We start from the raw sequence: 26,681 nt of genomic DNA on the forward strand, positions 1-26,681 counted from the left end.
AGAAGAGCGCAATGACCTGTAATCGCCTTCGTGCTGTTTGAAATACAGGCCAACGGGTAAAGTGAAAACGTGTAGTCCCACATTAACAAAGCCTTCTGCCATGACAGTTCCAGGTTGACTGACTCTGAAGCTTATGTCAGCCTACATGCAAATATGAGCGCACACTCATTTACCAGCAGATTGTGTTGCTAAACTCCTTACCGAACAGCCCTGAAGTATTTCCCGAGCCGCTATGTAAATTTGGGACGGGGTTTTACTGTGCTTCATTGCTGAATTTTTTTTAAAGAGGAGGTTGAGGAGTAAATGTGGGAAGGGTTTCTTAGGGTGCGTTGGCAGATGAGGTACATACGCAGTCTCACACCACGCGCGCACTTTGACGTGACGACGCTATCGCTCGAGTGTGATGCATTAGAAAGTCAAAGGCCTCGTCTGCGAATGTCACGAAGTATCATATGATAGTGAGATGTTACAATCATGACTCAGCAGACAAACGTTATGTGCGTGTATTTATTTGGTTCGTTTTTCCCCCTTCGCACTTAAATTGTTAGTTTGAATTTAAGCATGAAGATGAGCTAGAAGATCCCCAGATATGTAATCACCTGACACCTCATCATTTGTCAGCAAATTCCCAGTGTTTTCCCAAACTCACACCACTTACTGTAAGGAAACGGTTCCTTTTTCAAAGGAAGTAAGTCCTGCTGAGTTTGGGAATCGCTATACACAATTGAACAAAGGCACCTGAAAACAAAGGTCACTTTTAAAAGCACCACTTTCATTTTAGAAGAAATATTCTTACAACACTTTTAATTTCATTTTCTACCTGAATATTTGCCACGTGTGTTGTCTTATACAAGTGTTAGCCACCAGACACATAATGATCTTCTGAAGAGTCCGTGAGGGGGGGAATTTCGAGACATTTTCAATGCCCTTTAAATAAACTTGTGATTCTGGGCATGATGTCTTGTCCTATGACTCATCTGTTAAATAACAATGACGCGTTCTCTGTTGTGAATAAAATCGTATTTTAACAATTGTTTACTTAAATTAAAAAAAAGTTTTATGCTGTACATTTTCTTTAATTTCACCTCAATTTTGCATTTCTTCAGTGTATATTGTATGTATACTATGATGCCATGACTCCCACGAGGAAGACAATGGTATTGGCATCCTTAAGCTTTGTTTATAAAACCGTATAGACAAAATAAAGTCCAGGAGATTAAGTAAAAATAAAAAAATAAAAAAAATCCCCCTTTATGACTGTTTCCCCGTTAGAGACAAAACAGAAAAGTTACGATGAAGATAAAATCCCTTTTATTTCTATTGTAGCGTGATAACAAAGCCTTTCCACGACAGGTAGTTAAGTCTAATGCTTTATTGGGAGACAATATACTGCGTAAATGCACTCAAATAGAAGCAAAAGCTTCTAGAAAGTAAAGCTGCTATTTGAATTAACTTCACATTTGCAGGTGGAGAACTTGACTGTGCTGTTGTAAACACATTGCGGCGATTGCATCTAAGTTCCAGGAAATCTAGTTTAGCCCTAGTTCAGACAGTTCTATGAAGAACAGAACAGATTTGAACGGTCGTTCAAGTTTGAAGGCATGCATAACACGACATTATCACGGCTTTATTTGGTTACTGGTAGAGGAAAAGAAACGAATATTGTAATCTGACTGAGCAAAGTTTCGCTTTTCTTTTTCCTACAGCCAGCGACAACTTTATATCTTGGTATCTCTTTGTGTATTTTGAATGAATTCATTTATTTTTAATAAATACATTGTAGTTGTATAAAAATGACTAAGACAAAAAACTGTCTATGCATGTAGATGAATTGTACCATGCTGAGTCACACCGTTGTGACACGCCCCCCGTCCCCCGCGACAACACTTTTTATAAGCGCTCAGCTGGCAAGAGGGTTAAAAACCTTTCTGACTGCTGAAGTCGCAACTATACAGTCTGCTTAATATGAGTGCAGAGCGCAGAACGATGCTCACACAGATTTAGGTAAAGAGAAAAGCCGAATTAGTGCCGCGTGGAAGAGATACCTGGAATAATTCTTCGATTGGATTAAATCAACTCTCTCCTGGAGTGGCTGTATCATCTTCAAGGCTGGGAAGCTGAAGTATGGCTGCAATCGCCTGGCTGATCGTTCTCTTTTTGGGCATCCGCATCCAGTGCAGTGTTGTGGAGATGGGCTGCAAGGAATGGGCGCTAAAGGGGAACGATGTTTGCTGTAACAGCTGTCACCCAGGTAATAAAGAAAAAAAAAAGATCCAGAATCTCATAAAAGTTTGCAGATAGACTCTACATTTATTAGTTTTTTTTTTACAGATGTGCAGCTTTTTTGTTTGTTTGTTTTTAACGGCGCTCTTTTGAATTAAACTACATTTACAGTTTAGCCTACTGTATATTCACGAGTGAGATAAAAGAAGTCTTTTCTTCCACATTATTAAACCCAGCTATTATCTTTGGATGTTGAAAAAAAAAAGTTGAGACTGTTTTCCAACCTTTGAGGAGTTCCTCTGCGGTGGCCACATGCAACCAAAGATAGTTTCAGTGGTTTTTCACCTAATCCACAACAAAGGCAAGGATGATGCAGCTGATATATCCAATCATTGGGAAATGTCACTGACAGAATTTGTCAGTTTCATTCCTGTACATCCAGTGTAAGAGCAGTAAATATAGTTATTAGAGTTCAAAGTTTTCTAGAAACCCCAATCTTATAACTTATGAACCTTAAAAAGGAAATCTTTTGTCATTTATTAAGATGCATTATAGCTTTGATGGAGCCAGTGTCACTGAAATTTATGTGTATTTTACTCCCTTGCTTATTTTTGCAGGAAATCACCTAGTCGAGGAGTGTGGTAAAACCCCAAAAGAACTTTGTAAACCCTGTGAGCCCGGGACCTATACAGTGCACCCTAAAAAATACAGCTGTGACCCTTGTACACAGTGTGTAGGTATGTTGGTGCATTAATTAAGTCACAACCATATAAGAGCATTTCATCAGCAGTGTATTAAATTCTGGGCTAATATAGATTTCTGTAGTACTACAAGAGCTTTTAATCTTTTTGTATGTTTAGGTGCTCAGGTCCTTCTACAAGCCTGCACTGCCACAACTGATACCAAGTGTGGCTGTAGAGAAGGACTTACTTGTGGTGATGAACGTTGTTCCTTCTGTGTGAAGACGTGTGAAAAAGGCTTCGAACCTACAGTTAATCGTAAGTAAAAGTACAAATAATAAGCTTTTAACTTTAGCCCAGACACTACACATGTTGGCTTAAATGGCAAATCAACACACTGACTGTCTCCACAGGTGACTGCAGAAAATGTCCAAATGGAACATATAACGACAAAGTTCACCAGAAGTGCAAACCCTGGAGTACCAAGTAAGATAATACCCTTTACTAAACACCACCATGTTTTACAGTAATAAAACACTTGATAAATCCCAGAAAAGTCACAGGGAATCTTTTGTCACGCTTGTTTCTCCCAGGTGCTCCAATCCAAATGAGCAGATTGTGGTCAAAGGAGATGCATTAAATGACATTAAGTGTGTTCCAGTTATACCTAAGGCAACACGTGGCCAAGAAGTTAAACCTGATTCTGGTAAGTCATGATTTTTTTTCCTCTTATCATACTGCTTCAGTTCTGATCTAAAGTTGACTATAACAGTGCTGTTTTGAAACAGATGCTCAAGACCCGATATGGCCACTGTTTGTTATCATTGGCATACTTGTCTTGTTCCCCGTCACCATCATCATTATCACGATCGTAGCTGTGAAAAACCTCCAGAAAAGAAAGAAGACAAAAAAGAGAATTCATGAAAAAATCATTGTAAATCCTACAGGTAATTTCTCTTGCATTTCATGATTAGGTAATATATCACCTGAATCATAGTGATTAACTATTTTAATTGCTTACTTTTTCCCTCTTTTTCTCCTTCAGATGATCCCAGGACATTAATTGCAATAGAGTGCAGTTTCCATGAGGCTCAGCAGGAACAGGGCAGCACTTGCAGCTCAGAGTCACTGGACTCTAAGGACTCTTCAGAGCAGCTGATTGCATGAATGGAATGCCCTGGGCTAGAAAGCCGCATGGAAGTAGCTTTTTCCTTTAAGGAAACAGGATTTTACAGCTAAAATGGGATTCTTCTTTCTTCATACTGAGCCACTTTTTGTTTTTTTAAATGTCTTTGTTATACCAAGTTGCTTAGGCCAGCTGTCTTTATTTTAGAACAGCATAAGCTACTGTGTAAAAAGGCCTAAGAGGACAAAACAAACTGTAACATCATGCTCAGTTTTAACAACTGGATACAGTTTCAGTGATCCTTCAATAACACAGTCTGTTGAAACAAGAGGAAGGGGAATTCTGAGAGGGGAAAGAAGAAAGTGGACTTAACAATAGGTTATTCACCATGTAAATTCTAACAGCAGGCTGGTTTTTTGCCATCTTGAAATGTGAACACAGTCATGAAATAACAATCAACAAAAGCTAGCCTTTTTGCCATTACGTTTTTAAACTGCATTCAAAGTTCAGTCTACTTGCCCCAGTACACTGTAAAACAGCTGTAGTCAGTAAGAGTATGATAGACAGTCATTAATCTGTTATTTGGACGCCTGAGTGGTAAAACTGCCAAGTATTGCTCAGTTTGAAAATACGACGTGGGTGAGTGTGCAAGTGGGTGTAACAGACTGATTTTAGTCATATTACTTTCTGAGCCTTTATATTACCTCCCAGTAGTATGGTTTTACATATGCTCAAAGCCTCAACATAACATAGCAACCTACCTGCTGTTTATGGCAGTTTTGTTGTTTTAATTGTTTTATCTGTTGGTCATTTACAGTTTGTCTTTTTTTTTTTTTATAATTATTATTTGTTAAATTGTGAAAATAGGTAGCTAGACTCATTATTGCATGTAGCCTCTTCCACTCCACTGAACTTTACCAGGAACTATATGGACTTTCCAACTGTTGCTTAACTGGTCAAAAAAAGCCCAGTGAAGGGACTTCCCTATTTTAAGTAGATAAAGCTACGATTCAAGATGAAGCACTAGGGAGACCTATTAGTGAAATACTGAGTGTACAGAATGGTTCACAAATGAAAGGTAAAAATCGTTCAGCTGTGACAATCACTGAGCATGTTAAGGCACGCTGTATGACTAAGTGTTTATCAGATCAAGTATGCGTTCAACAGGTCAGAATAAAAACAAAAATGAAATGCTCTAAAGCTTAGTAACACAATTGCGAAAATCTTTCAGTATTCCTCACGAGTGCCACATGGGAAATCCACCAGTTATCGCTGTAACTCTTGAATGTCTTGGGAAATCCTGTGAACAAATATGCTTGACTAATGTAAATGACATGCAAGCTAAACCCAGGGGCCAAGCGGAAACCCCCCAGAGAGAGTAGAGTAGAGTGCGTTACTTTTAGTTTCTTCTAGAACAGCAGAGTGGGCAGCAAGATTAGACCAAACGTTTTTTTGTTTTGTTTTTTAATTCTATTGCTCCCCTGGTCTGTAAAAGGTGTTTCTTCATGGAACATTTGAGAAATATACTGTGTGGGCTTTGCCTGAAAACGTTTACCCACGCCTATAGTAATAGAGCAGCGTATGAGTCACCTCTCCAGCAAAGCAAAATCAGTTAAAGACTTCAAAGTTCACAGGTGGCGCAGTGAAAAAGTGTTAACATTACAGTACAGTCATACAGTGACATTTTAATACGACTGCAGCACTTTATTATACCTGCTGAATATTACCTGATGAATGTCATGTACTTTTGGTTTGAATGTATAATTTTGTCTCACGGTGGTTTCCTATAAAATGTCTTCAGCTGTCTAAAGTACTGTATAAAACTGATTATATGTATTTTTACACTGTACTTACATCTCATTTTTGAACAAGCAATAAAGATTGTATTTATTATGTACAGAATAGTTGCAGTCATGGTGTCGTATTTCAGTTGTGTAAAGAAAAGAGTTTAAATGTGGCAGCAAGAACAACATACACAAAACAAAAAGAGAGACCAATAAATAGTAATACATGCATCAAAATTATTTCCAGTCACTTCTGTTAGATTCCTGTTTGGCATTAGGAATAGTGTTAAAGTGACCTGGTAAAACATGCAAGTGTTTTAGTTCAAAGTCTGTCTTTGGTGTTGGATTTCAGAGATTGCGAAATGTAGTTGTAAGCTCCAAAAGGTAATAGTAGCAGCTAAGCTTCATGTAGCTATAGCATAGAGCTTTATTTATTCCATGAGCTGTCAGCAAGAGTATAATGAACTTCCTCGTTCGAGTGGGAAATAATTACATTTAATTTTGACTTCTTTCACTACCACTATGTTAATGTGATCCAGTTTTACAACTTCTGGGATTTCCATCTATAAAAAGTAAACAACGTTAGTTTGATTGTCGTTGGATAACAGCAAACATGACAAGAACTGCTTTGAAACAAGATTACTTTGTCACTATTTCTTTGTAAAGATTAACGTTCACATGCTTCTGGAGATTCCCCCAAGAAATAGAGTGGAGGAAATAATTATTTGATGCCCTGCTGAATTTGTACATTTACTCACTTAAGAAGAAATTAACAGTCTCTAATTTTTATGGTAGCTTCATTTTAATGGAGAGCAACAGAATCTCAACCAAAAATACAGAGGATCGGTTGATCCTCTACAACCAATCCAGAATTCTGGCTCCCACAGATTGCCTATATCCCCGCACATACAGGCAATTACAATCCGTCAATCAATTACAGACACTGGCAATCTGATGTGTATAAAACAAACCTGTCCACAGAATCAATTTCAAAGTTTTCACCACCATGGACAAGACCAAAGAGCTGTCAGAGGAAGTTACTGACCAGACTGTAGACCTAACACAAGGCTGGAATGGACTACAAGACTATCAGCAAGAAGCTTAGTGAGAAGGTAAAAACAGTTGTGCGACTATTCAGAAGTGGAATAAAATGACATGGGAGAAAGTGCTGCGGTCAGATGAAGCCAAAATCAAATTCTTTGGCATCAACTTGACCTACTGTGTTTGGAGGTAAAGAAACTGAGTGTGATCCAAAGAACACCATACTTACAACAAGTATGGAGGTGTAAATATTATGCTTTGGGGCTGTTTTCCTGCTAAAAGTACAGACAACTTGACTGCAATAACAGGGAAATGAACAGGGCCAAGTACTGTGAAGGTTTTGGATGGGAACCTCTTTCCCTGAGCTAGAACACTGAAGAGGGATTGTGAATGGATCTACCAATCTGACAAGCACTCAAAACATATCGCCAAGGCAACAAAGGGGTGGTTAAAGAAGAAGCATATTAAGGTCATGGAGTGGCCTAACAAGTCTCCAGACCTCAATCCAATCTGTGGAGGGAGGGAGGGAACTGAAGCTTCAAGTTGCAAAGCATTTTATAACTTTTATATAATGTGTTTTTTCTGGATTTTTGTTAATATTTTGTTTCACTTCATTAAAATAAAATTACCATAAAATAAAAACTGTTCATATCTTCATAAGTGAGCAAACTTACAAATTCACCATGGGTTCAAATAATTATTTTTCCCACATTATACCTAGTTTAGACATAATTTCTTTAGGGATTATTAAAGTATTCTGATTCAGACAATGGGATGAAGTTATATACTAGGTGGCAGAACATAGAAGTCTACTTGGATGGTTTAGTGTATTTGTAATGTAAATAAAGTGTAGGCACAACTTGGGGAGGACTGAGAGATCCAGCTGACAGTATACTGGTTAACTACATATAAAATACAATACAATAACAAACCCAACATTTCCCTTTAGCATTTATAAAAGCCATGATTTTAAAATGTTGTCTTTACTCAATCGAGAATCTAAAAAGTCTCCTTATTCCACTGCTCTAAAAAAAAAGTGCTAGTAGGGGCAGCTGAGTGAATGCTATTCGTGTCGGTTTTAACCCTAAAATAATAAGCAATGAGAACTCTAGCTGAACTGATTAAGTGTTTTAAAAGAAACGGTGTATGGCCTACAGCAGAACACAGTGTTGGAGATCACTGTTGCTTGCAGTTCTCCTTCTTCTCTTTGGATTTACTTCGTCCTGATTTGTCTGTTTGACGCTTTGTTGGCGGAATAAATGTAGGCTCCTCAAGCATTTCATTTAGACCTGACTGTGGCACAGGAAGGGGCTGAGTAGCTGGACCTACAATGGAGGAAAAGGAACTGTCAAGTTATTGTTTCAACAGTTTCAACAGTGGTTTTATTTCAGTTCAGTTCAAATACCCATTTGTCCCATTTGGAGGCTCATTGTGCCTTGCCTCCTCGCCTGGAAGGTTGGATCCAATTCCTCTGCAATGTTTCTAATCTGCTGGGCTGATCTATAAATGTAGCAGCTATAAGTCACCATATTTTTGAAATATCAGACATACAGCATTAATTAAGAGATTTAACTTGTTAATTACGGTGTAGTGGTGGTGGGACTTGGCGGAAGGTTCTCTGGAGAGCAGTCCTCAGTCGGGGAAGGAAGGCCCTCTGAGTCAAGTCTCTCTCGTTGGACCTGAAATGAACAAAGAGGTTTCTCAGCTTGTTTAAAACCTCTTCTGGCAGAAACACCCAATAAAGACCTTTCACACATATGCATGGTCTGTGTATATGTTTGTCTTTGTCTTGAATTCCTAACCACATGTTCAAACAAACCTGTCTCTCTCTTGCAGCTCGTCTGTCATGATGATTTATCATCGCCCTATGCTCACGCCAAGACTCAGGTCCTTCCAGCTCACGAGATCTACGCTTTGATTTAATTTCTTGTTTCTGCATGAATCGTGCAATTTCCTACACAAAAAAAGGCATGATCTTACTAATCAGTTGGATGTTAAATAAACGGATACTGATGACATGTCAGTTTATCATTCCACCTCATCCTGTGCCACTTGTGCTACTCTGAAGTCCCCGTCTGGATAAGGACAACGTTGAGATGGCTGAGAGTTCTGTGAGGAAACAGAAAGTAAATGTTCAGATCAACAAACCAAACTTCTGTTTTTCTGCTAACCTTCTAAACTACAGTGTTTCATGTTAAATTCTTGGATCAGTTACCCTCCCAAACAGCTTTTCCTCTTCCTCCTGTAGCTTGAGGGCCAGTTCTTCATCTTCTAAAACCTGCTGCAGCTCCCCCAGGCTCAGATTAGTTTCACTCAGCTCTGGTTGAAGTGGTGCTCCTAAAGATGAAGTTTGACAGTGTCAAATTCACAGAAAATTGAGCAACTGTGATGATGATGAGCACATGATTTGTTAAAAAAAACAAAAAAAAACCATCACCCATTAATCATTCAAGTTTACCGAAAGAGTCGGGGAAAGGTTATTTACAATGACATTTGAAATGACAGCACAAGGTGAAAAGATGCAAAATGAAAGCAACTCCCTGGAATTAATTATCTTACAACCCTCAAGATGAAAAGAAAAAAAAAAAAGAATTAGAAGAAGGAAAAGTAGAGAATTAAAGTACAAAGCAAAGACTATTTTAGACCACTGATTTTGTAGATATGAAACAGGGAAACGTCCCACTTCAGTAAGGAATCAAGACACCACTAAAGCCCAAGTCCAGATAAGGGGATGATTAAGGGAAGATGAGAGGAGCAGATGTACACAGAGAGGGACAGCACCATGCTGGAAGCTTTCCCTCTGCAGATTAGAGTTGGCTGCAGATCTAAGTGTTACCTGCTGCTGTGCGCCTTGACCTATCCCTGGTTGAAGCCCTGCTGCTGGTGCTGAGACTTTGGCTACGTCCTGGGGCTCTTCGGCGGGGTACATTTATTCTCCTCTCCACGTCTTGCTCCTCCTCTGAGCTTAAGCTTTCTTCTGCGGTCCTGTGTAAATGCCTCCACTCGCTTGCTGCCCTCCTGACTCTATAATTATTTACATTCCTCTCTCCCCTCTCATCATTGTTACTCCACCTTCTACTGCCTTGTCTTTCTCTTTTAGAAAGGTCTGAGTCCCTTCTCCTAATCTCATAAATCTCTCCATTATCATGATGCCTGTCTCGGTCTTCTCTGTGATCTCTCCCACTGTTCTCTCGGTATGACAATCTCTTCCTCTCCCTAATATCTCCATGGAAACTGTGCCTCGTGGAAGCAGCTCTGTGGAAGGCTCTCTGATGTGGTTGGGAGTCGCCGCAGGAGACCTCACTCCCATGAAACACCTGGCTGTCTCTGCTTTGAGGCCTTATTTGCAGTGGCGCCCCATTGCCACCAAGCTTCACAGGCACACCCCTCTCTTTGAGGACACGGGCCAGCATCTTCCACACTTGGCTGCTTTCACTCTGCTCCCTGCGAGAGCTCCTCTTATCATCTCGAAAACGGACGTGTTTGTCAGGGCTGTCCTTGTAGCTCCAGGTCTTTGCAAAGTCTCTGTTGCTGTGTGTATCCCTGTCATGCAGCCGAACAGATTCACTCTGACTGCGTCGCTTTTCTCTAAACTCGACTAACTGAGAGCCTGGATCCTGACCTCTGATATCATACTCATCTCTGTACTTCCTCTCTTTATCCTGATTCCTAGGCCTCCCTTCATTCAGATCACCATTTTCATAAAAGTCCTCGTCCCACTCTTCTCTCTCCTCCCTGAACTCGTCTGAGAATGTTCTACGAGAGTAAACTCTTCTGCAATTTCTCTCTTGTGGCTGATGTAAAGATGCCCGCTGTCGAGCAGGTGCAGTGTTGAATCTTTCATTCAGCCTCTGGGACCAAACAGAGAGCTGTTCAGAGAAAACTGTGTCCGAGTCATCTGAATTTTCACACAAAGGCTCTCTCAATTCACTCCTAATTTGCCTAATGGAATTGGGGTGTCCTTGATTTGACCATGAAGTTGTATTTTTCTGAGCTGCTAACCCCCTTGGGGAGTTAGTCTGAGGCCCAGTTATGTCTGAGTGAGAAGTAGATGATCGCCACCTGGTGGTGGTGCTAGGGTACTGCTCTTCCCCCTGGCAAACGCTGTTGTGTGTGTGCTGTTGTAGGGATAGCAGTGCAGGGTCACTCGTGCTGCCTTTGGCAATGCCAAACATGCAAACAAAAAAGGGTGGGTGGGTGAGTCTGTTAGTGATTATTATTAATGATGAGGTAACACAGCAATACAATCTACAATTAGTATAAATGGATGAAATATAACTGACATATTTCCATGCATTTACATACAAGAATGAGCCCTGCAAATGCTGTAAATGTAATTCCATGCGTTAAAGACAATATCAAAACAAACATGAGAGCAAGTAAGAAAAAAAAAACCATGAAGATATTCATGAACAAATGAGCAACTTTTTTGTTCATGGCCTTGTAGTATCTGTGGTGAGTGATTTAAATACAGCTGCAGTAATGATCACAAGCAGAGCCAAGAATGTTTAGTAAGAAGCTAAATAATGCCAGGTTGTGTCCTATAGTATAACAAAGCCTTCTGCAAACCACTAAAAATATCCAAAAACCCCAAAACATTTTATTTAAACAATGTGAAAATTTCTAAACAACCTTCATAACTATATACAATAAAGCTTTACCTTCACTATGGCTCCCTGACCCTCTACTTCGTCTCCTGATACTCTCCTCTTCCTCTTCTTGCAACCGTTTGGCAATTTCCTGTGGAAACAAGGCCAGTGTGTACACAAATATGACTTTCAGCAGATAAAATGATCTCTTCCATCAAATAAGCACTTAATCAAATATATTTTTCTATTTTCCAGTTTAGTTTTCAACAAGATTCACCAACAACATGTAAGGCATTTCTATAAAATAATGTGAAGAATGACAGAATCTTTTAGTGTATGACATAGTAAAAAACAAAACAAAAACAAAAAAACCAAGAGCAAATAAAAGACTAAATTATAAAACAAAAAACTGAGCTTCCCCGATTAAAAGAATGACACAATAAATGGTCGGGTTACACTGATGTGGAACTATGAGTCGACATAACCGCAAGAATGAGGCTCCACATACATTGTACCCTTTTCCACCAACAGAGGGCAATATAACATAGATAAAATCAACAGCTGCAATTTGACAATGAAGGAAAATCTTATCCATGAATTAATATATCCCATATGGATGATTTTGCTTTTGTTCATAATGTAGCAGAGAGCTGTCTTGGGCTCCAGATATTCCTTCGTCGGTTTAAACCTCACACCACTCTTTAAACTCGCGTAGCTCCTTTAGATTTGCTCTCATTGGTGAGGTAACAACCAAAATGGACCAAAACCTTAGACCACATTTTTACATGAAGACAGGAATCTTACTACATTGGACATGCAGAGTTATGTTGGGGGATCTGATACTGCTGTGAGGTGATGTGACATCTTAATAGCGGTCATTTAACTAATTCTGTTCTGGGTGGCCAGAGACACCACAGGATTTAGAACTCTGACTGAATAGAACCTGTAAGAAAAAATTAAGAAAAGTAAACTTTTACAGCAGAAGCAGATCAATGCCACTGCTCCACTTGAAGTAACACTGTCACAGGGGATTGTCTGGTCTTACCAGAGCAGCTGTGTGTCTCTACGGTCCAGCTTCAATGTATCTGAGTGCTACTTTTTTGTGCTACCAATAAATCATCAAAATTCAACCAGTGAATTCTATGAGATTTCCCTCTGTGGGCAGCATTTACAACATAAATCATAAGCAAAAGCAAGCACAGCTGCTTTTGCCTTGCAATCAGGACATTTGTGTGAGCCACTTTGCCAGCATCAGCAGACAATCAGCAGCTTGCCATGGCAGGTTAGGCGTGCAGTGCCACAGGGATCTGGCATTTAAAAGTGCACAGCCTGATGCCTTCTGTTCCTTAATTAAAGACACAATCTACAGGGAGGCAAATATTTAATCAACACCTCTGATCTCCCTGTCATTATGGAAAGCAAGCTAACGTGTGCGCTAATAGTCCATCATTTGATCCCCACGTCAACACTCATAAAAAGAAAATACTGCAGAGCCAAAAAAGTAAACTAGGGTTTACATTTAATGTAAAGTGTAAACCACAGAGTTCAAACCCAACCCCTTTACTAATGATCAAGGAATTTTATAGCCCTCTATGACCTCACACCCTCCAAACAAGGAGCTTTTGTACACAGCCTTCTCCAAAAAGGAAACTGCCATGTAGAGAAAATATTTTGCTGTAGTAGCCATGTGAAACAGACAACCAGGCCAGCTGGAGAGTTTTCATGGCTGAGTCGATGACTTTTTCCAGCACAATAGACTTCTCGTTTCTCAGTGACACCATTCATGTTATTCAAAGAATCAGATGAATTTCTTTTTGGTAAAGCAAGTTATACAAAATGCATCAAGACAGCATCATTGAGGAGGGCAGGATTTGCCTTGTGTGTGAACATTCAAACACCGTGGGAGTGGTGATTGATGAGAACCATCTGGTTGGACAACCATGTTTTGGCTGCAAGATGAATTGTTTTTGTATTTACAGCTCTGTAGAGGTTCACTTCCATACCATAAACAGGAGATAGATACATGTAAAAACAGCTATCCAAGCATTATATTTATATTGCAAACTTGGATTTGTAACCAGATGGTCATGCTCATGTTTGTTTATATTAAAACTAGATGTACAGCACTGTGTAAGCATCTTGAGCCACGGCTGATTTATTTTATAGCTTGTGTCTAAGGAGACAAACTTCACACGAGCAATTTCAGAGGAATGTTTTTTGTTTGTTAAGCCATTTAACATTTACTTGTAAATCACTGAAGCATAAAAAAGAGACCAAAGTGAAGGGAGGAATAAAGAGCTTATTTTAATTTGAATCTTTAGGCACTTTGTTACTAGCAGCCTGTCACAAAAGCACATCAACTGTTGCCATTTTGTTAGCATGATAAAAAAATGTCAAAGATAACAAAGTTTGATAGCATAAAATAATATTTTTGTACTGATTACCAAGGGCACGGAGTATCTTGGGATGGTGTGCAAAGTGTCCTTAAAAAAACACACTGAGAAAACTAAAGTGGAGACAAGAGAAGTTACACATCTGCTACTTTGATCTGAAAAGCTGAAAGACATGTCTTCAAGAAATAGGGGAAAAAAAATCCAGCAAAAACCTGACACATGACTTTGATGCATGGCCCTTCAGTTGATCCGTGTAGTGTTCACTGAGGCCACCTAGAAATGGTCTCAGTGGAAGCGTGGCTGTCAAAAAGCCATTCATAAAGAAAGGGAAAAGGCTTAAGAATGCCAAATTACACAAGAACTAGACTAAAATAAAATGAGTGGCAGGAAGTCCTATGGAGAGATAAACCAAATCTTAATATTTTGGTTCTACAGGAGATCAGGACAGAAGGATAACAGTGAGTGTCTACAGTGTCTAAAACACAGTGGATGCGCTGTCATGGTTCGAGTTTTGATGTAATTATGAATGCAGAAAATTACTGTTCGTTTTTGATCCAGCATGCAACACCATCTGGAAAGCATCTGAATGGGAATAGCTTTATTTATTTTTTAAAATCATGACACTGATGCCAATCACAGTGCATAAAAGCATAGCTAGATTGAAAAACAGACAATAGCGTCTCAGAACCCAGATCTCAACATTATTAAAACATTGTGGCAGAAAACGGAACAAGAGGAAGCCAACATCCAAAGAAGGGCTTTAAATGTCCTTCAATGGAGAACTATTCCTGAAGACTACTTACAGAAATTACAAGAAAGCTCGCCTAAGAGAGTTAAGGATGTGTTGAAGAAAAGGTGGTCATACCAAAAACTGACTTTTAAGCTTCTTAAAACTGCACAAAATCTGTTTTTGCCTTATACACTGCATTTCAAAAATATGCTTAAATTGCAGCATCTATTTCCCAGGAAAATGTAAAGAAATGAGGGTCGAGCCTTTTGCATAATACCGTATTTTATGAACAGATACACCTTGTACATCTTTGAGGCTATACTCAGGTCAAATAGTGATTCATCTAAATGATAATGTCATCATGCTATCGAGTTCACATCGACACGTCATAAAATGCATAATTTGTTAAACCAATAAGCACTAAAAGCAAAGTGCAGCTATGGATAATAGACATGGCACTAATTTTGCAAATATCAGTTGATAAACTAAGGAACTGAACTTGATCATAGTATTAGTTAGTTGTTAATTTCATGGCAACGCTAACGAAATGATCAGGAGATCGCTGATGTCATAGGTTTCTTTTTCCCAAGATCATAAATGTAAGTACAAAGTTTCATAGCAATACATTTCTGTTGAAATATTTTCAGTCAGAAGTAATATTCCTATACATAGAGCTAATGGGGCTAAAACATTCAAGCCATCATTCTGTAATAGAGTTTATTAGAATCTAAATGATTTATTTAGAGATTAAAATATTAAACAACAAAATTGAGAATACGACAGTGTGCAAGTTTTGCATGACTAAATGCGCACATATGAATGCATTCTGGATAAAGCGCTTGCTGGTCCATGTCTGGAGCTAAGCACCGGTGAAACTGCTTGAGCCATCATCGCTTGAACGACTGTGCTAAACAGCTGACCGTGCTTTTAAAGCCCTCTTTTGGAGCGATGGATGCACCCGAGGCCCAGAGCAGCACTTTGCTGCCAGTGGGATTCATTATTTACTCAGTTAGTCCTAAGTGTGAGCAGAATGAGCCATATGATACTCCCTGTAACAGGCGCATAATTAAATGATATATAAATACATCCTAAGTGCCATAAATGCCTATGAGTCCCTGTGCTGTGTGTGAATTCACTGACTTTAAAAGGGGAATGCCAGTGGTATTAATTTACCTTTTACCATCACTAAATCCTATAAAAAAAATGATTTTTCCTTACTTTTCACCTGATTTTTTTCACATTGTTTTGTAAGTTTGTATGCATATCATACAAAAAAAGTTAAAAAAATATATATTTGTGCTATCCCTTTTAACAAAAGAAAGAAATGCTCATACTTCCAAGGACAGACGGGAAACGAGTATCTCTCCAAGTATTAGTTTGTGCTGAAGGTAAACTTGTTCATACAGTATCCTGTTCTGCTCTGGTTACTGCCAGCAACTTGATGCCCATGGAAAAGGATTTGTTCCTCTTTCAGGAACAAATCCCTCACAATATTTTACTTTGCAAAGTTTGCTGTCAAGGTTTTTTATCTTATTATCAGGGGAACCGTTCAGTTCGGAGTTAATACCATGGAGCTTTTAAATTAAAAATGACAAAAATGAGTGGCTGGTAGAGGAAAACTAATTTTCTACTTTGCACATCTTTCATTCAAGGATCACGTCTATATCTTCTAGAATAGTCTATAGTGGTTTGAACTTGACTTGACTTTAAAACTATAGATTTGCACAAGAAAGAGATACACATTAAGAAATACATTTAAAATACAAATGCATGCTCATGCTACTGTATTGTTTGACCTGTGTGCGCTGTGACATTAAAATGATGATATTATAAGGCGTTTAAGGTGAATAAATGCAAAAAAGGGTAATTTTAGCCTACTGCTGATTGATTACTAGGCAACATGAAGACACGAGAGATCATGTATAATTCAGCTTTTATGTATATGAATGAGATATAATTATTTTGAAACTGAAATAACAGAAAACAGGTAAAAAAAACAGGTTCTTTTAGAACATTAGCAGGTCGCTGCCAGGTAATATATTATGATGACATCAGGATAAATATAACTGAAAATTTGTGGATATAAATCAGATACTACTGTCATGAAAACTATCATAAAAATGATAAAATACTTTCATAAAGTGTTATAGGGACAGTAATGCTGAAAACAGATTATTTTATCCCGTTGCTAGTTACAACATCACAATATCTGATATAGATAAGAACCTTCATGGGCCTAAGATGTACCTGTGTGCCAAGTTTGGATGCTCTCCTGATCATCTAGGGAGGTGTTGGTGGTCACACACACATAAAAAATGAACATGCAGAAAGACAGAGAGAGATTTTGTATATTATAGTAAGATGAGCTTACCAGCCATGTAGTATTATAACACTAGTACACTTTCCATCAAAGTCAACTGAGCTAAAGATAAGATTTTTTTAAAATCAAATATGTTCAAAGTTACCAAACCTAACAAGTTTCTCCCTATTTGGTTACATGCATGACAGCTCATGGTTAAGCTCCCCAGTTAACCTAGGCTATAGCGAGCATGGGTGCTAAGGTAAATAACCCATTTAAGGTTATGATAAAGTTCCAATATTTGGGTAAACCCTTTGAGATGTATGCATCATCTCATTTCAAAGGGGTCCAACCAGACTCTTCGTATCTCCATAAAGGTAGATTTATTTTTTTGAATGTTGGGTACTGTAAAAGAAGATTAAATACACATTGCTTTTTAAAAAAAAATATTTATGCACAGGTTGGTAATAAAATATGCTATGTAAGCAAAGAGATGTGAGTAAAAGCTCACCTCATCATCCAGCTCCCTCCTCTGAGCCTCCTCAGCACATCTCTGGAGTTCTTCCTGAATCACACGGGCGTACTCAAAGTCCTGCTCCTCTCTACAAAGCAGTCGCAGAAGAAAATTACTTCTCATATTTGTGATTTATGGATACAATAATCAACATAACATGCAGCAAAGTAAAAGAAGACATAAATTTGTGCAATAAATTTCCATGCAGTAGCGTAAGGGTTGCATGTAGCACAGTGTGGTTATTGCAGGAGTGTGCTTTGAGGAGTCACCTACAGTTGTCTGGAGGCCTGTCTCTGAAGGGCACTCTGCTGGGCCTGCTGCTCCTCCTCTTCATCCTGCAGCTTCTTGGCTACACGGATGTCATTCTGCACAAGCTGGTTCTTCTGAATGTTGGTGGTATAGTATTGCTCGACTGTAAGTGCAAGGCAGAGAAAAGGGGAGATAGTAAGGCAACGTGCAATGCAAGTATCAAAAGGGACCGTATTTGATCTATTACATATGAATTAATATTTACTATATTGCATTTGAACTTTAAATCTGTTTTCATTTTAAATCATTATGAATGTTTTGATTATCTGAAACATGGTTTGCTGCATGCCAGCTCTTCAGTGATGACACTTTCGAGGAATCTTAAAAATACATACCAAATTGTATGGCTTTTTTTTTTTTTACAAAGATGTACAGAGACACCACAGCAGCAACCAAAAAGGCTTTCATGGAAATACATATGTATATGTTATGTAGTACATATACATCTGTGCGAGAGTTGACACTTATTGAAAAGTGTTCATAAAATTTTGGTTGCGTAATTAAAATACTCGAGGGAGCTGTTGTTTTGGATTGCATTATTTGGCACACCAGTGCAATTCTAAAGTCCTTGGCAAGTCTGCAGCATAACACTGCGGTTGTGAATACTTCAGGAAAAGATGAACCCAACATACAGTGGTGGTTCACTGAGACAGAATGGAGTGCAGCTCACATACAGTGGGGCAAAAAAGTATTTAGTCAGCCACCGATTGTGCAAGTTCCCCCACTTAAAATGATGACAGAGGTCAGTAATTTGCACCAGAGGTACACTTCAACTGTGAGAGACAGAATGTGAAAAAAAAATCCATGAATTCACATGGTAGGATTTGTAAGGAATTTATTCGTAAATTAGGGTGGAAAATAAGTATTTGGTCACCTCAAACAAGGAAAATCTCTGGCTCTCACAGACCTGCAACGTCTTCTGTAAGAAGCTTTTCTGTCCCCCACTCGTTACCTGTATGAATGGCACCTGTTTGAACTCACCATCTGTATAAAAGACACCTGTCCACAGCCTCAAACAGTCAGACTCCAAACTCCGCCATGGCCAAGACCAAAGAGCTTTCGAAGGACACCAGGAAAAGTATTGTAGAGCTGCACCACACTGGGAAGAGTGAATCTACAATAGGCAAGCAGCTTGGTGTGAAAAAAATCAACTGTGGGAGCAATCATCAGAAAATGGAAGACATACAAGACCACTGATAATCTCCCTCGATCTGGGGCTCCACGCAAGATCTCATCCCGTGGGGTCAAAATGATCATGAGAACGGTGAGCAAAGATCCCAGAACCACACGGGGGGACCTGGTGAATGACCTGCAGAGAGCTGGGACCAAAGTAACAAAGGTCACCATCAGTAACACACTACAACGGCAGGGAATCAAATCCCACAGTGCCAGACGTGTTCTGCTGCTGAAGCCAGTGCATGTCCAGGCCCGTCTGAAGTTTGCCAGAGAGCACATGGATGATACAGCAGAGGATTGGGAGAATGTCATGTGGTCAGATGAAACCAAAGTAGAACTTTTTGGTATAAACTCAACTCGTCGTGTTTGGAGGAAGAAGAATACTGAGTTGCATCCCAAGAACACCATACCTACTGTGAAGCATGGGGGTGGAAACATCATGCTATGGGGCTGTTTTTCTGCCAAGGGGACAGGACGACTGATCCGTCTTAAGGACAGAATGAATGGGGCCATGTATCGTGAGATTTTGAGCCAAAACCTCCTTCCATCAGTGAGAACTTTGAAGATGAAACGAGGCTGGGTCTTCCAACATGACAATGATCCAAAACACACCGCCCGGGCAACAAAGGAGTGGCTCTGTAAGAAGCATTTGAAAGTCCTGGAGTGGCCTGGCCAGTCTCCAGACCTCAACCCCATAGAAAATCTGTGGCGGCAGTTGAAAGTCCGTGTTGCTCGGCGACAGCCCCAAAACATCACTGCTCTCGAGAAGATCTGCATGGAGGAATGGGCCAAAATACCAGCTACTGTGTGTGCAAACCTGGTAAAGACCTATAGTAAACGTTTGACCTCTGTTATTGCCAACAAAGGTTATGTTACAAAGTATTGAGTTGTATTTTTGTTATTGACCAAATACTTATTTTCCACCCTGATTTACGAATAAATTCTTTACAAATCCTACCATGTGGATTCATGGATTTTTTTTTCACATTCTGTCTCTCACAGTTGAAGTGTACCTCTGGTGCAAATTACTGACCTCTGTCATCATTTTAGGTGGGGGAACTTGCACAATCGGTGGCTGACTAAATACTTTTTTGCCCCACTGTAATAGAAGTTAGTAGACGCTTGCACAGTATGCAGCTGTCAAATAGCTGCTTAACTTTGTACTTACTCTCCTGCTCTTGCAGGTTGTGTGCCAGCGCTCCATCCTCCAGCACAGCAAAACACTGGCACACTGAAACAATAGACAACAGCAACATTTACAAACAGTTACAAAGTGCTCACAAATGAATGAAGGGGTGGGATACAAGTGTTTAATAAAGTGAGGAGTTCTCAGAGGCTGACGATTACTAAAACAACAGAAAACCGACAGCAGTCAGGAATGGATGTCAATGGCTCCATCGAAAAACAAAAGCTAAGCCTTTGGATGAACTGTGCTGCTTTTGGTCCAACAGTCTGTCCAAAGGGAAACAATAGGATACAAGTGCTGTGTGTTATGATGGATGTTTACACGACACAGACAAAAGCAGAGGAGTGTCCCTTTAAACTGGAAAAAGCAACCGTCCACCACTCTGGCATCACTGTTAAATACATGAAAGGATCTTATAAAATGTTTATAGCAGGGTAGCTGCATTTCAGAGAAAGATTCAAGTGCCCAAAATTAGCAGTCACAGACTTTTAGAGCAAAATAGCAGCTCCACCGTCCTGAGCGATGCTCATGTGCTACACGTGTGTGTGAGCAGCTTTTAACAGTAACAGCAACAGCAGTACAACACACAGTCATTCACTCATTGTTAAAAGGATGCTAAGAGATGCCGAGATGCATGCTTTTCTTTCACTTATGTGCTCACTATGCCTACCAAATGAATATGCAAAGTTTAAGAGCAGCTGACTGCAAACCTTTAAGTTATTGCAGATGGTACAAATGTACAGTGTGTCGAATGAAAGCTGTAAGGCTGACATAAATCCAAAGGCTTTAACTACAATCTTGCTGTATTCCAACTCTGTCTGGTACTCCATATCAAGCCACAAGTCTTTCATATCCTGTGATCCAATAGTCTGGCCACCTGCTGCTAGATATGGCAATAAAACATATCAGTTTCATGTCATTAGTGAACTCTCACCAGAGAATGCTGCAAAGACTAGCACTTTAACATAGACTTAAGAACATAAGAATTATACAATTGTTATTCTAATCTAAACTATAAACATATTAAGTGCTTACAGTAGTCCTTAATGAGGCACAGTAGCTTCTTATCGGTGTTTAAAGATCTGTCAAACAAACTCAAACGTTACTCAGGAGAAAATGAACACAGACCGCAGCATTGTGGCTTAGATGTTTCTCCAACTCTTCCATTTCTCCACTCACACAGCTTACAGTGACCCCGCCAAAACCGCTTAGCTACCTAATAGATTTTCATCAGGGAACCCAGAGAGTTGCTTTTTCGTACAATGGAGGCTTCTTAATAGCAAAAGAACGACAGAGGACAGTGTCTAAGAGGAGATTTAGCTCACTGCTGAAAACCTTTCATGCTGAGCCAGAGACTGGGCCAATTAAAAACACCTGTCCTTCTGCTAATCCATCCACTGAGCCCAACACAGCGGGCTGTGTAACGGTTGTGGAGACAATGGCTCCACAAATGTTGCACACATGCTTTCAGTTGTTTAAGATAACCTGATTAGCTTGTGAAAGCTTAAAATTTATATGCAGGCTATAACACATTTTACATTGATATTGTTGGGTTTTTTTTTTTATTATTATTCTTTTAGCCTTTTTTAGGATATATAGACAGATAATATTTCTAAACTTTCAGGAAAACCTAGTAGTGATATATACTGCTTGGACAATTGGGTACACCAGCATGAGCTTACATACTATCAAAGCTACTCAATTTCTGATGCTTGTAAGTTTTTAGACTGAGAGACACTTCTAATGCTCTTCCTTCTAGCCCTGGTAAAGTCTGTACCCAGGCAGCTGTGACCATAAGTTGAATAAGTGGTAGGACAGATGTCCAGGAAAATGTTACCTTTAACCACAGCCTCAAAATAAACACATAACTGTCAACAAAAAATTATTAATATGAGCGGATATAAAAAAAAAGAAAAGAATTTGTGCCAGGGCTGTTGTGTTAAATTGCACTGGATTGTTCAGGGGTCAGGTTGCCACTTGCTTGAGGATGCTTAATGGAGAGCAGCGTGTTATTATTAAAGGTGTATAGACAAATGAAGTACACATTTACCCAAAAAAAAAAAAAAAAAAAAAAAGGTTTTAAATAAAAGGCAGACAGATCTCTGAAATGTACTTACTATCTGGAGATGTATTAGATGGTAATACTGATGACGACAACAAGTTGGTGGCGTCGACATTCATTCTAATAGGGATATATTAGGATTACAGGACAGCAGGTGAATACAAATATAACATCAGGTGTTTGATCCATTCCAAGCTTGAAGAATGTTTCAAGACATTCATTCATATCTAACTCATACCTATCTAAATATGCATTCCTCTCGCATTTTGTTGAACTTTATCTTGACCACTAACGCCTAATCCTATAATGCTTATAACAATTTTCTTCATTTATACAAAACACAATTGTATCCAACGTTTTATAGACAATCAAAGGCTCTTCCTTGTTTGAAAATAGGACAGTAAAAAAAAACAACAAAAAAAAAAAACAACCTGCTAAGAAGAAGTCTCTGAGGAGTAGGTTTCAATCTAGAGAGGCTCAACTGTCACAGGCCATGAAAATCACCCAGACAGCACAAAGCCCCAAAGGAAGCCTCTTTACAACACGAACGACCCTACAAGCCTACACTGAGAATTTTACCAAAACAGACATGCATTACCACTTACACCTGTCGCTGAGCTTAAGAGACTATCCGCTAAATGGATCTCTAACCTGCCCTTATGGGTCCAGTCTGCCGGTGAGGAGGGTTTAAGTCGAAGGATTGATTTTATCCGACGGTACAAAATGACAAGTCCAAACAATTTACTCTTCGAATCCAACGAAGAAAGAAGAGCAAAGCGGAAAATGAGGGGAAAATGAAAGAAATGACAGTCTTCTCTGGCATGAGCATGGATGTGCATGTGGGTGTGTCTGCATTGTGGGCGAACTTGTTTTTCCACAGCACTGCTATAGGGGTTGGAAACAGAGACTTCACAATTGTTACTTCTAAACAGGTTTTGTGAAACAAGGTGTGAGACACTCAGAGCCACCAATCCCCCCCAAAAAACATATGCTCAGTGTGACTGCAGGCAATCCAACTGTAAGCTTCTTAATGAAGGTCCTTAATAGGGTTGTGTCTGTTTTCTAAGAGGATAGTGAATCAAAGATCCAGCAGGGAAAAAAAATTAATGCTACGTTTGGAAAAAACAAGGATAAGATCCACTGAGAGTGAGAAAGAGTACAAAGCAAAAACATAATGTAAAAAAAGCAAAAAAATAAACAAAAAAAAGCCTGAGTCAGCATCACTGTATAGCACAGAGCTCCCCACTAGTTTGACTTTTGTAATATCCAATTTTTAAGCAAGAACCTACCACGGCTATGACCTTAAAGCCTAGACAGTCGTATGGAAAAGTCTGTTTTCCATACATTTAAATGCATTTTTTTCAACTGCAACCTTCACTCATAATACAGAAACACATAGGTGAATGTATTTTTATTAGCGCACTAACAGCCGATCTTCCAAAACAAAATTATGCAGATCATGTCTATGATCCAGCGCGCAGGAACAGCCGCTCAAACACTGACAGAGATATTTCACTTTCATCTTCACAGCTACTTGGATAGCAGCAGTTGCAAATGCCTGCCAAACAAAGAAACCGGCTAAAGGAGAAATGACAAGGGTTCTATTTTCAGCCAAAATCCCCCACTGACCGCCCACATGCTCTCTCCTCTCGCTCCCTTCCTCTCTGGACTGTTCTGCTCTCCTCCTCACTGCTTTTTCTGCACAAGATTCCACCACGAAGTGCCTGGCCATCCCACAGATCTTTGTGTTGTGCTATAAACGCAGCATACTGGGCCAAATAACTCCTGAACTAGACCAGTTTGTCAGGGAGAACAAAGAGAGGTGAGGGTATTGGGACTCTGGGTCAGTTGGTGAGAGTGAAATTAGGAATGAGGGGGAGGTGGGGGGGGAATTCCTCTGGGAGCTGCATTCCCTCAGCACATCAGGCTATATCAGGAGCAGGAGAGGAGGGAAAAAACAGGAACTGATAAGGGGTGCAGTGGAAACAAAGAAAGCTGACTTTGCCGGGGCTCTTAAATGGTGAGGAAAGTGAAGGTGGAAAGGGACAAGGGAAACTTTGGCTCTTAGGAAAAAGGAAGCATATGCATGCACAAAAGAACACAAAGTAAACCATCGCAGAACTAAAAAGAGAAAATGTCTCTCTGGTAAAAAAGATAATGGATAAAGAAAAAAAAATCAGTGACCAGACAGATGATTTACATACTGCAATTGCCTCATTGACAAGTTTATAGGCTTTGTTTGTGCACTGGCCCCTGCTCAATAAAGCATAAAAATGCTAAGCTGCACAGTGTGCCCTTTGTGTGTGGAAACAAGAGTGGAGTGCTGAATTATCTCCCTTGATAAAAAGACTCGCAGACCTACTTCTATCCCATTCATTAGCTTGGACATGCCAAAGAATGAGTCTTCACTGAGGCGACAGCTTACAAGTTCCTAACCTGTGAATGTTTCCACACTTACATGCAAGCAGATAAAAATCAATTTAGCGTCATTTTCTTCAGAGTCATTTTAAGCTATAGATTGAAAATTATTCAGCACAATACATTTAAAATGTTTTAAACAAATATGAATTTATTGTCTAGCATATTCAGTATAGTTAGAGAAGCTAAAAAAAAAACAAGCACATAATTGTGAGTATTTTGCAGAGCACCTTCATCTGAGCTGAATTCCCATTTCTTTCCCATGGATTCACATATCCCGGCTATCTCATTCTTTGCTCTTATCTGCATCCAGCATGCCAGTTCTGTCACTCATGAGATCAATCTCTGTAAAGCAATGCAACATGACCCTTTGTACACAACAACTTTGTACTCCAGCCTTATTTTACCTGGCTTTAGTCTTTCCTGTGTGGTTGCTCTCCCAAACTCTATACGGGAAACCAGCTTAATAAACCTAAAGCTGGCTGAACATGTGCATGGACCCTCATCAAGTTTTTTCCAGGCTCAGCCTTTTGGGGGATTGACTGCGCACATAAAAATGACTGGTTCAAATAAAGCTTGGACAAAGAGGTTTTGTTACCTTTTATAATGCTTGCATTTGCTTGTTATTTCTGGCCGTGCAATAATTAAAAATGGTTTTGTTTTTAAGATTGGGCAAACTAACCCCTACTTAGAAAATGCTGGTTAAAAATATTTTTGTCCTGGTGATTTTCCTTTGGTGAAAGGCCAGACCAACCTGTTGCAGGGAAAAACCCTGCTCATACTTCAGTTGTTTGAACAGCGTTAATGATGCGCACGTTTCCTTTGTTAGATAGTGATTCATAAAAGACGATCAGTTCTTTTTAGATGCTTAGTACATTTGAACAATTATTAAACTTGATTGAAATATCATCAGATCACTGTGTGTTTATTTTTTTCTCGTGACTTCATACAAAGCAATTCAATTTGACTGCAATAAATAGACTAGAGTTTTTTAGATTTCCTAACAGACAATTCGGTACCAGCTTTATTCCTGTTACCATGCAGCACAGCACTTAAATCTGCACTGTCTGCTGCATCAGCCACAACACACAACAAGACACTTCTTATCCGATGTAGATACAGAGCACTGATTTAAGTTAGTCATAACACAAAAATGAGAGGATACAAAGTGGTCGCTCTCATTCTCTCTCAAACAGAAGGGTAGACAAGTCTGCTCTTAGCTAGAGTGTCAATAAAAACTCTTACGGGCTCCATGTCTGTAGCTCAGTAAGTGCCCATGATCTCTAACCTGCATGTATAGAGGCTAAACACGCACACACACAAAGCTTTTCTCCAGACATACAAAGAACCACTTTTCTCTTGAACTTTCTATAGCTGCTAAAGTTGGGTCTGTGTGGGAGTGTATAAGCCTACCTTCTTGGACACGTGGAAGGTTGGATTGGTCAATCTCCAGCTCTGCCATCACTGTCCTCCCTGTGCCCTTAAAGCCTCATGATGATACAGAAGACTCTGGCAACAGAAAGAAATTGGTTCTTAATTAACATACAGCAAAATTAAGAAGCAATGAGTTTCCACGCCAGACAACCATAGTGAACTCGAACCTCAAATAAAACATTTGGTAATAAACATACTGAACAGATATTAACCCACTAATATTCGCCCACAGAGCTGATTACTCACTAACTAGCTGAGATCAATGGCTACCAGGAGCAACGCTACTGTTGCCATTAACTAAAGGTTAGAATGTAATGTAAACATAATTTGAAGGCCACTTGCAGAACAAAGTAAAATAACAGCAGCCCTACCTGTTCCCAGCACGCAGCCGCCCACGCACACACTGCAGTGTTGTGTTTGTACACAGCCTATTCAACAAGTACCAAACATGACAGCGAAGTGTCAACTTTGGAGTCGCTCGCACTTCTCCCTCCCTCTCTCCTTTCCTGTTTCTCTGTCTGTGCTACAAACTATGCAAAATGTCACGAGCACACTTGACCGTTTCTAACGCCTCTACTTTGGGTGTGAATTTTAAGCGAAAGCGGAGGTACTTGTTCATCACAGAAACAAAGACCCGTAGACTCGTGATGGTAAGCCAGGGCGGACAAACTTAGCCCACAGTCTGTCGCTCCGGCTGCTGCTTCTTCGCAGCTCCTG

At 39.6% G+C, this 26,681-nt stretch overlaps 2 protein-coding genes across 6 annotated transcripts; one reads left to right on the forward strand and one right to left on the reverse strand.

Annotated features, from left to right (window-relative positions):
• Positions 1-1,136: 1,136 nt before the first annotated feature.
• On the forward strand, positions 1,137-5,931 carry tnfrsf9a (tumor necrosis factor receptor superfamily, member 9a). The gene is made up of 7 exons (XM_085444444.1): positions 1,137-2,251; positions 2,841-2,960; positions 3,084-3,221; positions 3,317-3,389; positions 3,497-3,609; positions 3,692-3,850; positions 3,949-5,931. Exons 1-7 carry the CDS (start codon positions 2,125-2,127, stop codon positions 4,068-4,070), a joined length of 852 nt encoding a protein of 283 aa, XP_085300570.1. The 5' UTR covers positions 1,137-2,124; the 3' UTR covers positions 4,071-5,931.
• On the reverse strand, positions 4,510-26,681 carry ccdc187 (coiled-coil domain containing 187). 5 transcript variants are annotated; one of them, XM_085444436.1, is made up of 14 exons: positions 26,336-26,681; positions 25,944-26,039; positions 20,033-20,095; positions 17,653-17,791; positions 17,377-17,467; positions 16,814-16,846; positions 11,516-11,594; positions 9,691-11,010; positions 9,070-9,191; positions 8,892-8,963; positions 8,674-8,808; positions 8,439-8,533; positions 8,260-8,354; positions 4,510-8,179 (listed from the first exon to the last, which is right to left on the reverse strand). In XM_085444436.1, exons 2-14 carry the CDS (start codon positions 25,990-25,992, stop codon positions 8,031-8,033), a joined length of 2,442 nt encoding a protein of 813 aa, XP_085300562.1. In that variant the 5' UTR covers positions 25,993-26,039; positions 26,336-26,681; the 3' UTR covers positions 4,510-8,030. The 5 variants fall into 5 exon arrangements, with proteins under 5 accessions (XP_085300562.1, XP_085300564.1, XP_085300563.1 ...); XM_085444438.1 differs by lacking the exons at positions 25,944-26,039; positions 26,336-26,681 and adding exons at positions 22,168-22,232; positions 22,764-22,966; XM_085444437.1 differs by lacking the exon at positions 16,814-16,846.

The sequence above is a fragment of the Copadichromis virginalis genome, linkage group LG20 (assembly GCF_057382275.1).
Source record: "Copadichromis virginalis isolate Kocher_CV1m ecotype Utaka linkage group LG20, C_Virginalis_male_GT1.1, whole genome shotgun sequence".
Taxonomy (NCBI): Eukaryota; Metazoa; Chordata; class Actinopteri; order Cichliformes; family Cichlidae; genus Copadichromis; species Copadichromis virginalis.

Excerpts from the sequence above, each read along its gene's own strand:
- ccdc187 (XM_085444438.1), bottom strand. The coding sequence starts at position 22,951 with ATGCACATCCATGCTCATGCCAGAGAAGACTGTCATTTCTTTCATTTT. Across the intron at positions 16,847-17,376 it reads GGAGGGAGCTGGATGATGAG|ATGATCAGGAGAGCATCCAA; the intron begins GTGAGCTTTTAC and ends ACACCTCCCTAG. Across the intron at positions 8,964-9,069 it reads AGGAAAAGCTGTTTGGGAGG|AACTCTCAGCCATCTCAACG; the intron begins GTAACTGATCCA and ends GTTTCCTCACAG.
- tnfrsf9a (XM_085444444.1), top strand. The coding sequence starts at position 2,125 with ATGGCTGCAATCGCCTGGCTGATCGTTCTCTTTTTGGGCATCCGCATC. Across the intron at positions 3,222-3,316 it reads CTTCGAACCTACAGTTAATC|GTGACTGCAGAAAATGTCCA; the intron begins GTAAGTAAAAGT and ends CTGTCTCCACAG. Across the intron at positions 3,851-3,948 it reads AATCATTGTAAATCCTACAG|ATGATCCCAGGACATTAATT; the intron begins GTAATTTCTCTT and ends TTTCTCCTTCAG.